This window comes from Aptenodytes patagonicus, chromosome 15 (genome assembly GCF_965638725.1).
Source record: "Aptenodytes patagonicus chromosome 15, bAptPat1.pri.cur, whole genome shotgun sequence".
In the NCBI taxonomy this organism is placed as follows: Eukaryota; Metazoa; Chordata; class Aves; order Sphenisciformes; family Spheniscidae; genus Aptenodytes; species Aptenodytes patagonicus.
Genome location: NC_134963.1, coordinates 11,214,318 through 11,228,129, shown reverse-complemented (window position 1 = coordinate 11,228,129; position 13,812 = coordinate 11,214,318). Strand labels below are relative to the sequence as shown.

Below are 13,812 nucleotides of genomic sequence, written 5' to 3'. Positions count from 1 at the left end.
AGATGGGGACTGAGCTGTGTTGGAAGTGAGAGGTGACTTGTGCAGAGGAGCATTGTCTGAGGACAGCAGCAGTAACTATTTTTCTCTGGTGTTGATGGTTATTAATCAATCCAACAGTGCATGGTGATTTGATTTGTAAACAATAAAATGAACTATAAGTCTCTGAGGATCACTTTTCAAGATGTATTTGTGCCTAACACTTCACGTGATAAGAAAATTGACCTGAACAAGTGTCATATATTTTTTCAATTGAAGGTGTTTTAATTCAGTAACAATTAACCAACTTGTTAAATGCTTCAATTAAAATGTAACCAATTAGAACAATTAAAATGTAACCACTGTTTTTCTTTGCTTAATCAGTCTAAAGACACCTGATTTCAGGCCATAGTCAGAAAAAATGCTGGAAGTTGGAATTAGTGTTTTCTGACACATGTACTTGCAGGACTGGCTCTGAAACTCGGGAAGTCAAGTAAATGTGTATCATTTCTGAACAGGTGTGTTTCATACTGTCAGGTGCAGACAGCCTCCGTCCTTCCAGGGCTCTGGGGAAAGGCACAACAATACTGATTCATGGGAGTAGCCACAAAGGTGGCCAAGGTGAGGACCTCTGGACATTGGAGGATTTCTCCCAGTTTTAACCAATTCTTTTCTGACCTGTACATCCTGGCAGTTTGTGCCAGGCCTCTCCCTCTGCCCAAGCAGTCTCTTCAGTCCATCCCCTGCTTCCTATCCTGCATCTTCTCTACTGCCTTGTTTTCTTTGCTTCACTTCTGTCGCCTGTCCTTTCTCTGATCCTCACCAAAGGAACGACAGAATATTTTGATACCATCATGATGGTACCAGCACTTTTTTCTTTGACTGTGTGTTTTACTCTTTCCATCTGCCCCTCACTGCTCTCTCCAAACTATGGAAATGAAAAGTATCTCTGCAGTTCCCAGCTCCATGGAGTTCTGCTCTTGATTGTCTTGTCTCAAAATCCTGCGTATTTCAAAATCTCAATGTTGCCCAAGAGCAGAGATACCTGCTCTTGCCCATGTCTGTATACGAATGACTTCTAAAATAGCAGCAACCACAAATGAACAGAAGTTTAGTTTTATTTTTCCTATATTATAAACCTTAGGTAGTGAAAGATAGTTCTTGCACAGACTCCTCTTCTGAGAATTAGATCTGCTGCTCCACTCATGCCCAGCATGACAGTAATACACTCCGGAAATGTTTACAGTCTTGTAATTCAAAAATGCTGTATTTTTTAAAAAATGTAGTTAAAAAATATACTGAAAGAAACTTTTACTACTTATTTTGAAAATGTACGTGTTCTTTGCTGCAACCATCAGCAGTGCTGTGACTTTCATACAAACAAAGCCAAAAGAAAAGAGATTGCTTGATTATGATTTTGAGAAGAAACTGGAAGAAACTTCACCCGTCAACCCAATGCCTGTGAAAGGCAATATTAAATGAGGAGTGTTGCCCTGTTCTGTACCAGGTTAACTAAAAAGGATCAGTGTGACATCTGGATCTTTTCCAATATGCTCTATGGAGACAACAAGAACATGCTGCAGAGAATGTTCTGCTGTGATCTAAATCTCCACATCCAAAATAAGCTGCTGCCGTAAAAGCTCCTCACCACACTCTAACCTTAGCAGAGTGCAGATGCAAAACCCTACAAGATGCACTAGCAGTGTCCATGAGAGCAGTATAAACTGGACTAGAGAATTACTTGTGCTTTACAACATAGGACTGGAAGATAACAAACAAGCCACGAAGAAAACCAGTCCAGAATAAATAGTCTGCAAAACAATGCCCAAAAGTCAGTTGTATAATAAGCCACTTAGTAAGTACTAGAAGCTTTCTTCCTAATCCATCTGTCACATGTTTTTATAGCTGAAAATAATTAACTGCTCACCATTGCTCAACAAGTAGGGGTCTATTTGAAATCACTTAATAACAGAAACAACGGGAGCACCAAGACAAGGTACTGAGAATTTCATCTGGTGTCTGAAAACAGAACTTAATCGTATTAATTTCTGTGTTAGAGAGCCCAGATTCAGGGGCAAGGAAAAGAAAGGCTTCTGAGATGGAAGTTACCGTTTGGGTGGAGGAGAAATACAGAAGAAATTCAGAAGAAATTTGCTAAAGCATTGCATGGTGGTGTTTGATGATAAGAGAATAAGACATCATTCTGTCACTCTCTAATATGGTTTCTAAAATATGTATGTGTTACTTAGCCCTAAAAACTGAAAACAGATTATTAAACTTTTGTTGGGATTTATCAGTTCAAGTATATCTTTTCAAGGTGAACTTAAGAACCTAAGAGTAATATATTGTCCCTAACCCTACCTCTCTCTTTGTGTCCCTGCAAGAGAACATAGCCACTGCTGAATTTCTCCCAGATACCATTGTCCTTTCTTCTGCTACAACATGGTGGATTTGATCTCTTCAGGGCCTTTATAAAAAACCGCATGGGTGTGAGCTCTGAAGTTCCGTTTCTTGAACTCCTCCGAGATTTCCAGGAAGGACTTTCCCTTTGTCTCAGGAAGGAAAAACCCAACATAGAGTGCAGTGCAGACACAGACCACAAGGAATGGGATGTAGCAGAAATGTGCTAGACTTTTCTGAGGAGGAGGAAAAAAACAAGACAGTGTTGGTGACATTCTGTACGATGACAAACAGGCCACTAATCCCTGTTTCTGCATGGACTAACTTCACCCGGGGAGTATTTCTGGGTGTCCTGGTGAGGGCCTCACATGCCTGGATGCAACAGCTCCCCAGCATAGTTTGGGAGATTTGACATAGCAAGAAGAGTATCTCGAAATGTCTTTTTCTGTCTTTCTATACATATATAATGGTATAGAATGGGGACCCACAGTAGGAAATAAGACAGGATTGGATATTGTGGAGTTCTGTTCCCTTTTGCTTCAGGAATCCCCTTAGGGAATGATGCCAGTGTCTGGCCAAGGGGAATTACATCACATCTCTAGTCCCAGCTGTTCTCAGCTGAGGACAGAGGAGGAATACCGGTCATCCATGCCCCAAATTGATCTGCTTCCAGCCTCACATCAGAAATCACCGTAGGCAACATGGAGGAAGTTTGGTTTGGAGGAGTTTTGACCACTTTCCTCATAAAGGTACTTTTCATGGCAGTGCTATCTGGCTGTGTGTCTGCAGCTTGTGATATTCCAGGACCCATCTCTTTTCATGGTCACTATCAGAGCCTCTTTCTTGTATAAAACACTAAAGAGCTGCAGGTGATTGCTTTGCCTTGGGAACCCACCACAATGAATGGAAAGGCTGTTCCAACCAGAAATAGGTTGAACCAGAGCAGAGAGCCACAGATCATGTAAGCAGCTGGCCGGGACATTTGATCAAAAACCTCTGTGGGCAGAACTCCTGTTACACCAGCTGGAAAAAGAAATGGCAAGAAAGTTAATAATACTGTTGTCATTGTATTAAAAACAAGAGAACACATACTAACAAGCAAACCCGACATGAAGTATATGAGAACAGTAAATTATTATTCAGTAAATTATTCTCACTAGTCAACAATGCCAGAACAAGTGGTAATAGACATTAACTGCAGTGGGAAAGTTTTAGGTTAAATATTAAGGACTGGCTAATTATTCAGACTCTCTCATGTTAGAATGAACTGCCAGGAAAGGTTTTGTAATCCACATTATTCTCACTAGGACCCAACTGTGAGAATGGCTTATAATTAGTTCAACCCTGTTGGCACTGTAGAGATTAGGACAAGAAATTTCTGCCAACTCATGTGGCATGTGACACTGGCAGCTTGGTTCTTTTCTTACCTGCCTTCCTTCAAACTCATGTAGGTGAACACAGCCTCACATCTACTCACACACCGAGCAAACATCTGCACACACACAGCCTGTGTACTGCCCCCACAACCACAGAAACTAATGGATTCTGCCAAGAAAATCCATGTTAGTAGGCTAACAAATAGATATGGAAATTGTGCTTCCAGGTATCTGCAAGTAAATAATCAGATGACGTAGCCGTCAATCTCTAAAGTGAAGCATTAGAAATGCTGGTCTAATGGATTGGGCAGCAAATCAAAACCTTGTTGTCCATTTAAGACAAGAATCACCTCCAAGTGCCATCACAAGATGGCTGTAAGGAGAAATGACACAGAGAACAGCACAGACTGCCCCTGCACAACACTGACTTACCAGGGGCATGCAAGCCCCTGTGAAACAGCTGAAAACTACTGGCAGAAATTGCTTCATTCCTTTGAGTGTGCTGTGGCTAAAGAGGGTCTGAGAGTTTCCATAAGCTGCTTGCACACATCTCCAAGCCCCTGCAGCACCCAAAAGTTTCAGTGAAAACACTGAGGGAACTGACCTGGTCCGATTCCAAAGCTCAGGATATAGGCGAAAATGCAGGCCATGCTGAGATAAGGCATCCAGCTAATCTGAGTCTACAGCCACAGAGACCAACGGAAAACCAGTGAGGGCACTTACACTTATTTGGCACCGCTAAACACCCCAGTCATATAAAAGGCAAAGCCCAACTCCATTCCACTTAAATAATTAAGTAAAGTTTGTTACCTGCTGGCTCAGAGCGACCATGAAGACAATGGCCCATCCTGCCATGAAGATATATCCCCCCAGGAGCAGTGGCCTCCGACCAGCGTAGTCTATAATCATGTTCTGCACAAAGTAACACAGTGTAATAAAGCAAGATACTTAACTTGTGTTTATATTTCCTGGCTGTTCCCTCTTCCCATTTCAATAGTCCGTGCCTAGTTTGCTCTACAACTACTTTAAGGATGTTGTCCACTTCTTAGCAAAAAAAAGAAAAGTCAAAGGAAAGAGTCTGGCAGGAGTCAGGCAAGAAGGGTGTTCAGGGGACATGAGAATGTCCCACCTGCAGCCTAAACTCTGCCACTATCCGTACTGACACGAAGCAAGAGAGTTACACTTTTTAGAGATTTCAGACAGTGATAACGACGCAGTGTCTGACAAAATACTCCTGCATTAACCTGTCTGGACATGAGTGCTGAGAGACTGCCTGACTGCTGTGCATAAAGGGTTTCCTTAGCATGAAAGGCAATGTAAATCTGTAATTTGTAATTAACAGCCTCCTCACTGTCAACAGTGTCTGCATGTCAGCAGAGTGCATTAAGAGTCTCACACAAGTGACAGACGTGATCAGTTCACAGCTCCCCGTGCCGATTACAACATATGGGATTTTGTCCTGAGGAATTCCAGCCTCTTGGAACACATAAGCTGCGTAAAAATACATCTGGGGAGAGAAGAGAGGAGAAAGCAGTAAAGGAAGACGTCTGAAAATACATCCCATTGTTTTTCCTGAAGGACCACGCAGAGAATGACTAATGTGCTGTCATAGGGGCTATTTTGACAGTGTCCTTCTGAATCTTGCCATAATGCACAGGCGTACTTTGGAAACCAAGCATCTGAAGTTTGAAGATCTCCACAGGCAGAGCAGACCATTATTCCTTCTTCTCCTGCAGCAGGAATGTTAAACCCAAGAGCCTGCACCGTGTCTGGCAATACAGTGCTGCCGCTGATAGCTGTGGCTGCCAGGCTGCTTACCGAATCATTCCCACAGAGCTGCATGGCACTGCTCAGCACAACGATACTCATCAGCTGCCACCTCAAAGCTGGATTTTGGAACAGCTCCCAAGGGTTCTTCGCTCTCTGACCTTTAACGGCAGCCTGTTCAGCCAGCATCTCTTCCAGCTCTGCACTGAGGTCACTGTTGCCTCTGAGCTTCTGCAGTGCTGCAAGGAAAAGGGAACCTCTTATCCCCTGAACTTTACCTTCTGTTTGCCTGCTCTGCAGGGTGAAGGACTGAGCAGCAAGTGGTGGCTGCAGAAAGCTGTAGGACATAGTCTGTGATCATGGTGGTACCTTCACAGTGATGACCAGTTGTGGTGCAGCCACTTGAAAGATTTGGGGGAAAGGGAGTGCAAATCCCTCACTATTGTTTGACAAAGAATATTTCCAACCAGTGCCATTTCAGCAGCCATGCTTCTGACTCAGATCTCAAGTGACTTCCCTGGGAAATGCAGGCAATTAAGGTGTTCTTGGTACACAGCACATATTTCCTGGAAACTAATTCCAGCTGCTCTGTATATGGGGATTTGTATGCTACAAATCTAAGCAAATCTCTTAATATGAATTGGCTTCAGATTTAGTCATGAGTTCTTTAACCAGAATTTATTTCACTTCATAGTTACAAAACATAGAATCATGGAATCATAGAATAGTTTGGGTTGGAAGGGACCTCTAAAGGTCATCTAGTCCAATGCCCCTGCAATGAGCAGGGACATTTTCAACTAGATCAGGTTGCTCAGAGCCCCGTCCAACCTGACCTGGAATGTTTCCAGGGATGGGGCATCCACCACCTCTCTGGGCAACCTGTGCCAGTGTTTCACCACCCTCAGCGTAAAAAATTTCTTCCTTGTATCTAGTCTAAATCTACCCCCCTTTAGTTTAAAGCCATTCCCCCTTGTCCTGTCGCAACAGGCCCTGCTAAAAAGTTTGCCGCCATCTTTTTTACAAGCCCCCTTTAAGTACTGATAGGCTGCAATAAGGTCTCCCCAAAGCCTTCTCTTCTCTAGGCTGAACAACCCCAACACTCTCAGCCTGTCCTCATAGGAGAGGTGTTCCATCCCCCTGATCATTTTCGTGGCCCTCTTCTGGACCCACTCCAACAGGTCCGTGTCTGAACCCAAGTCCCACCTTTTGACCCTACCTTTGTAGCAGAAAAGTCTTTTGTAGGAACATGCCTTTCAATTATCTTAATAGATCAAAAATATGTAAGATTATAGAATATTCTTTAGCTTGGAAGGAGGAAGTGATCATATTTGGAACTTGATATGACACTTCCTACACGTAAAAGTTGTGGCACCATTCTCAAAAGGTCAGGGCCCAAGTCTGTGCACCAAAGCAGGATGCAAAAAAACGTACATTCATCTGTGTTCAGCATTACTGTGGTTGTTCATACAAATACATACCCAACCACCACCTGGGCAGCATTTAAGGCTGCAGCAGCTAATGCAATTACAAACATTGATGGCACCACACATTTTGTACAGACCAAATACAGTCCTCTGGTTTAGAAAAACATTATCCATGAGACTAGTGACATAGCCATGGTATTGGGCTTGAAGCTTTTATATTCATTTAAGGAGGCTGGTAGAGTCACCATGCAGAATATTTGTGTTGCAAAGAAGTCTACATTTCAATCTGCTTTGGACTGAACATGCTGGACTGTATGTTAAGAATATGCAATCAACCTCTTGCTGTTTATCTGCCCAGTCAGTAGATCTCACGTGCTCAGTGAGAGGCTGCCAGTCACCCTAAACTCACCAGAGATGCAGGATTCTTTATCTCCACGGTCAATCAAGAGGTATCTGGGACTTTCAGGGAACCAAGGCAGAGCCGTGAGCTGGATCAGGGCAGGCACCACATTGCTAGCTAAAAGGAATGGCCAGCTCTCCTCCCCTCCTAGTAGCTCCCTAGAGAAAAAAAAAACCACCATAATTTGCAGAGTACAACCTGGCAAGAGCCCAGCACCCTCTGCTGCATATGGGCAGTGGAAAAGAAAGAAAAGAGGGGGATGGTAAAGGGGAAAAAAAAGAAAAGAAAAGAAAAGGAGAAGAGATTTAGTAAGTATAAACTGGGTTTCTCACTCTACATTACCTGAGTCCAACAACCTGCCCCAGCACCAACCCCAGGGCTGTAAACGATGCAGAAGTCAAGGCCACAGCTCCTCTGAGCTTCTTTGGGGCGCTTTCTGCCAGATACATGGGCTGAATGTTCATGCTTACACCTGGGCAAGGCAGACAAATGCTGACCTCAGCTTGAGACAGAGGAGACGAGGACAAATGCAGTCAGACACCTCTCAAGGTTGCCAGATGGACTCTTCTGTTGCAGGCCATGTCATGACAGATCTACCAGTGCTTATTATTTACCCAAACCTTTAATCTCCCTCTTATTCATTGTATATGCTGCTAAACATACATTTCCATACTGATAAGTAGTAGTGGATAATGAAACTGAAACCTGCCAGTGCCTCAGTCCTATGGTCTTTTCAGCATCAAATCCAAGGTTGTAAGTGATGCTGCACTCTAGTCCCCCATTTTGGGGGGAAGATCATATTTTAAGTCACTTGTGTTAATCATTATTTCCTGGGATGAACTTCTATAATAACTTTAATGTTGGTGCTCATGCTGATGAGTGACTGATAACATTCTTAAAAGCAGATAGGGATCGATTTTCAGCTCAGTTTCTCCCAGGGCTCCCCTCCCAGCGCACAGAGTGCACACAGATACTCACATGTGCATTACACACAAAAAAATGCTTGTGTATGCTTTAAAAAAAGTCCTTAGAAGCAAAGTGTAAAATCTGTATATACAGCTTCCTCATTCATATACATGTGTGTGGTCAGACTAGAGGATAAATTGTTTTAATGTCTTGGATCATTCCTATTTAAATATCTTCTATTTCTAATTGATACTTATTATTATGTTTGTACTGTTAAGTTTCTCATGTTGCCGTACCTGCATTCACGCCAGTAAAAAATCTGCTGAGCATAATCATTTCAAAGGATTTTGCCATTCGGCTGAATCCTGACAAGACTGCGGCTATGATCACAAAGACATTGTTCAGCAGCAGGGACATCTTCCTTCAGAAAGAAAAGACACAGTTGTGAGCACATGTGTGTCAGGTTTAGTTATCAGATAAAACATTTCACATGGCAGATACAATCTGCCATGCCTGGAAGCTCCAGGTGGGCTGCTCAGCTCCACCACAGAACGTCCTGGTTACCCAAAGCCCTACATGAGGTGTCCGTGTGCAGATGGCAGATCAGCAGTTTTGGTGTCTTGTTATGAAAACAGGAATCAGCATTTACAGATAATCTGCATGGCTGATATAATTAGGGTCATCTCCAACTACCAGCATGACCACAGGGTGTCCCTGCAGTGCTGACTTTAGACACACTGAAGGCATCGTGAGGTCCTCACCCAGATTCATGGCTCTTGCACTCACACACAGTTTCCTGTTTGAATGGAGAGGAGTATTCCTTCAGTAAGTCATGTGCGTTTTGGTCTGAAAATGCTTGTTGAAACAGGCATTTTTCATGTAATAGTATGATCCTTATGAAACAAATGAGCCATGGGGGATGGTCCCCCAGCCCCACTCCAAACCCTAATGGTGCCTGCTTCATCATATAAGAGGAACAAACCAAAGTGATAGCACATAGAGGAAAATTTTGGGGTCAAGAGAGAGGGAGGCAAAATCTAACTTCCTATTAGTTTATGTTAGTAACACTAACAGTTTTTTTTCTGAAGAGAACTGGGGATAGGGCTGTGTATGAAAGATAGGTGAGGAGAGACAGATATTTTTCAGAGACACAAGCACAGGGAAGAAAAGCAACTGTGAAGATTTAACAGATACCTCCTGAAATATTTCAGTCAAAAAGATGGATAAAGCCTGTGAGACATGAGGACCTGGGATGCAACAACTGCTCTTTGCAGTTTTTCCAGCGTCATTCCTACCAATTCCCACAGTTCATTTTGAAGAAAAATCCTTGGTCTGTTCTCTCATGATTCCCTATTTAAAAGGATGGGAGAAAACTGGGCACAAAAATGATGGTGATTATGTAGGTGGTTACTGTGATACGGAGTTGAGCTGAAATCCTTGTAGCACTTCAGCTGGGTCAGAATATGATGAGAAGGTAACATGGGGAAAAGAACTGTTCCCTGTTGGGTGTTGAGACATGAAATACTGCTGTATCAGGTAGTTTCTCCCTGCCAGCTCAGAATGATAATGGCAGACTGATCTGTGATAGAAAACATGTTTTCATGATTTTTAACTACAGTGAGTATTGTGCTGTAGGGCTCATAATTCCTCTTGGACTAATGGAAGCTGCAAAGCTTAAATTAAAATCCAGCACCCTCTTACCTTCCCAACATGATGGCCATGGGACCAGCAACAACCGCCCCAGTGAGTCCTCCCAGAGGGTACGCAGAGACAGTGAAAGACCACAGCAGCAGTATCACGTTGCTCTCAAGGGGAACACCGGTGCGCTCCAGCCAGGTTTCGTTCATGAATGTCTGGATGTACTGAGAGGGAAGGACAGTGCTGCATAACCACAACATACAGATGAAGGACACTGAGAAATGTAGAGGCTTCCTTATTAATATATCTGTTTATTCTGTGTTCATGCCTCCAAACCTTTGGTTGAAAATGGCCTCCAGTTCTTAGACATGTTTTGAACAGAGGGTTAAGAGTGTAAAACTGTAGCTGTTGAAAAGTTGTACTTGGTTTGTATCTGTATGTAGCTATCTTGGATAATTTAAAAATGTATTTCATGAGTCCAACTTTGAATTTAAGGGCAAAAGTCAATTTCAAAGGATGCAAGTAGAAAAATTTTAGAATTAGATTTGTGAAAGCAGTTGAAACAAGGCTTTTGAATAAATTCTTGTGACACTAGGTCCTGCTCAAGGGTGGCTCTTGACAACAAAGTCCTGTACCTCAGATGTGAATTATACAGAGGGAACAACACATCCTTCCCTTCTCACCCTCAGTATTAGCAGACTGCATATTTTCAGTGGCAGGCCACTGTTTATAGCCAGACTGAGGACACTAAGGAAGTGTCTGTCTCAGGAGGAGGCTCTCAGACTAGCAGTACTTACTGAAGTTGGAGCATTGATGATGGAGATGTTGTAACCATATTGGAAAGTGCCTCCAATCCCAGCGGCACATATTGTCAGAATCAGGATCTTGCTCTGAAGCTGAAGAAGATGGATAGAAAATGGATGGCTTCCTTGCACAGAATAAAATGGCTCAACAGACATTTGGTCCATTCACACTTTGAGTGGTGTGAAGTGAAGATTAGAATAGGCTACGAATGTTGTCGTAAAATGGGAGGTGCTAAAGACAGAAAAAAAGCCCAGATTTTTAAACTAAACTATCTCCCTCTACTGCAGAATAGTATTAATAATTCATTGCCATTCACAAAGAATTTGGGACGGCTTTGGGGCAAAGGCCTGCAAGTGTCTTTGGTTTAATATTTAATGTGTATGCTTACAAAAAGTCATTGCAAAAACAGTAAATACTGGTAGAGACTGGTGTTATTGCTTCAATTAATTCAATTCATTACAAACCCCTGTCCTCACATGATGAATTATTCAAGAAGCATTGCCAAAGTTTAATGACTTCTGTCTCATTTCTTGCTAAGCTCTATTGGACAGAGCTTCTCTGTGGTATGGGGGATTTTCTCATGGCTATTTATATCCAGTGCATTTCTGATTCATAGGCATGCTATTTCTTCTACCTTTTCATGGTAATGACACATATTTTAGTTTAAAATAGAGTGCCTTTCCTAAGCTGCTTCATATGTTGTACAGAGCAGACAATGTCACTCTCCTGAACTTTCTCATTAAACAGTTGTTCCTATACATTCTCATATTTAGCAGTCTATAATTGCGTATTCAGCCAGAATATTTTCTACATTTTCAGTATTATGATATGGGTGAAATACGTGGCAGACAGTGGGTCCTGTGCTGTGTTCTGGTCTCCTCGAGGTCATCTCTTCATCAGTATTGCCCATTGCTTATATTGCCATCTAACACTGCTGCTATGCCTTCGGAAGCATGGGCAGGTGAGTGGGCCTGCTTCATGCAGCACCATGGGATCAGGGTGTTGGTATAAAAGTGAGGTCTCTTGCCTTTCTGAAGGGTGTAGAACAAGCTGTCCTGGCTGACACAGCATGGGAACTGAGAGCTCACTGGCAGGCTTGCGAGCAAAAAACATGCATCTTTTTTCCCCTTGCAGTAGGATGCCCTGAATGTTATAGCATAAATGGGTGTCCCACATCAGAACAACACTGGGGCTAACTGTGGTGAGCCAGGGACGCTGTGTAGAAACTTTCTAAAGAGTTTTGTTGATCTTTCCTCCTCTGTCATGTTTGTAAGCCTCAGGTCATTCTTGCCTGGACCCTTTCCTGTGTGACTCTGCCTTCAAATTGACCTACAGCTTCTGTAGAGGAGTACAGCTGAGTGTCAGCAGCATCATGTCTCCACGTTCACCTCACCATCAGCGAACATCCCTTCCTCGTTGCAGCCACACCACCCTGTTGGTTGGTCTCTCTCTGTGTCATCCCCCCATCCTTGTCAGTGAACACCTATTTTGTGCCTGTGCCTTTGGTTTCCCCATCTGCATGTGAGATCCTGCGACTGGCAAGCTGTGCCCTGATGGTGTCCTTGGATAGGGAGCACTGTCCCATGTCTCAAGACCACTCTGAACTTACTGGGGGCCCCTGGCCTTTAGCCTGACACCTCCTGCACAATATTCTGGGTGGCCCAGGGCCAGGATGGCCTTTGCCAGCCCCATGCTTGCAAACCCCTCTCAGTGGGACAGCTCTGTGGGTGACATAAAGAGCCCATGCTCAGGCTTGACTGCTTGCCAGCTAGTGTGGCGCATGTCAGACTAGACTGTGTTTTGCTACATGAATATGACCCCATTGACCCTGAGAAGAACTTAGATAACCCAAAACTGGGGAGCTCTTTCTGCTCTACCTCCTCATTTTCTTCTTACAGAGCCATCTACCAAAGAAAAGTTTTGCCTAGTCTCGCAATAGCTCTAAAATCACAAATTCAAATAATCTTAGATTTTTCCTTTCCTCAAAGTCTTTTCTAGTAAATAACTTCCATACCAGCCTGAGACAGGATGTTGTCCCAGGACAGAAATGAAGCCAGACTGTTCCAATCCTGCAGCAAGAAGAGGCTGAGCTTTCTCCTGTCCCAGTTAGAAGCGGGTACGTTTCACTTGCACTTTCCTTGGCTACACCACTTCCCTGTCTTGTTACTGAGACCTGATCTAAGGATTGTGCACCTGATATCTCTGCTCTTCCCAGTTATTCTAGTTCTCCAAGTGAAAGAGGTTTCCTCGCCCTAGAATAGTACATTTCTTTTTTAATCACAATGCCTAGGGATGTAACACTCCTGCTCATTTCCCTGCTTTCATTATAGAGTACATCCCCTATCAGGTCCTGTATCACAGAGCTCTTTTGTGGCCATGAGCTAAGGGAAAATGGTTTGCTTCTCCGTTCAGGAGCCACCAAACAGTTCTGTGCTCAGAGCTGAGCTGTATTTACAGGGTGACCTTCCCCAAACCTTCCTTAACGCCCAGCTTCTGCACTATTGTCCCAGCCACTGTGGTGGCGTGCAGCTGCCAGGAGAGCCATTAGTCCGTCAGCTTTATCCCAAGGGCTGTGATGAGTTGGACAAATTATTCTACAAGAACCTGATAGTACTTACACAGCCTTATAAAAATTCAAATTAAAAAAAAAGATCTGTCAACAATAATAGTAAAATAGATGTTTTTTACCAGTCTCTGCAGCTTGTTCATCCTCTTTGGTAGGTTTTCCTCTGTCTGCCAAACTCTCTGGTACTCTCAGCAGTGCTCCAAAGGATTATTTAAATCTCCAGCATAGGAATGTGTATTTAGTCACCCATTACATTAGGATAAGACACTTGACTTGGCAGGTGTTTTGCCAGCTGATTTACATTCTCAAAACGGGACTGCACGTTCATTAGCAAGACAGTTCAATTAATTTTTTTGAAAGTAGATGACAGTTTGGGGAAATGATTCTGCAAGATCCAGAGCTGCCTAAATCCTCTTGACGACCAGTATGGTTTATGGCATAAATTCCCTCTCAAAGCGTCTGGCACAGTTGCCCGTTAGCACTTGTCTGATTAAGTGTGATCAAAGCAGAAGTAAACTACAGCTTTTTTTCTGACTGTATTTGTCCTGGAACCCA

General features: G+C 43.2%; 1 protein-coding gene across 2 annotated transcripts; it reads right to left on the bottom strand.

Annotated features, from left to right (window-relative positions):
- Positions 1-52: 52 nt before the first annotated feature.
- On the bottom strand, positions 53-13,418 carry SLC2A11 (solute carrier family 2 member 11). Of its 2 annotated transcripts, XM_076353056.1 has the most exons (12): positions 13,380-13,418; positions 10,685-10,783; positions 9,951-10,111; positions 8,546-8,670; positions 7,686-7,815; positions 7,353-7,501; positions 5,571-5,758; positions 5,149-5,259; positions 4,563-4,664; positions 4,357-4,432; positions 3,272-3,399; positions 53-2,612 (listed from the first exon to the last, which is right to left on the bottom strand). In XM_076353056.1, the coding sequence occupies exons 1-12, from the start codon at positions 13,398-13,400 to the stop codon at positions 2,412-2,414; spliced, it is 1,491 nt and encodes a 496-aa protein (XP_076209171.1). In that variant the 5' UTR covers positions 13,401-13,418; the 3' UTR covers positions 53-2,411. The 2 variants fall into 2 exon arrangements, with proteins under 2 accessions (XP_076209171.1, XP_076209172.1); XM_076353057.1 differs by lacking the exon at positions 10,685-10,783 and having other exon boundaries at positions 13,380-13,416.
- Between the last annotated feature and the right edge of the window lie 394 nt (positions 13,419-13,812).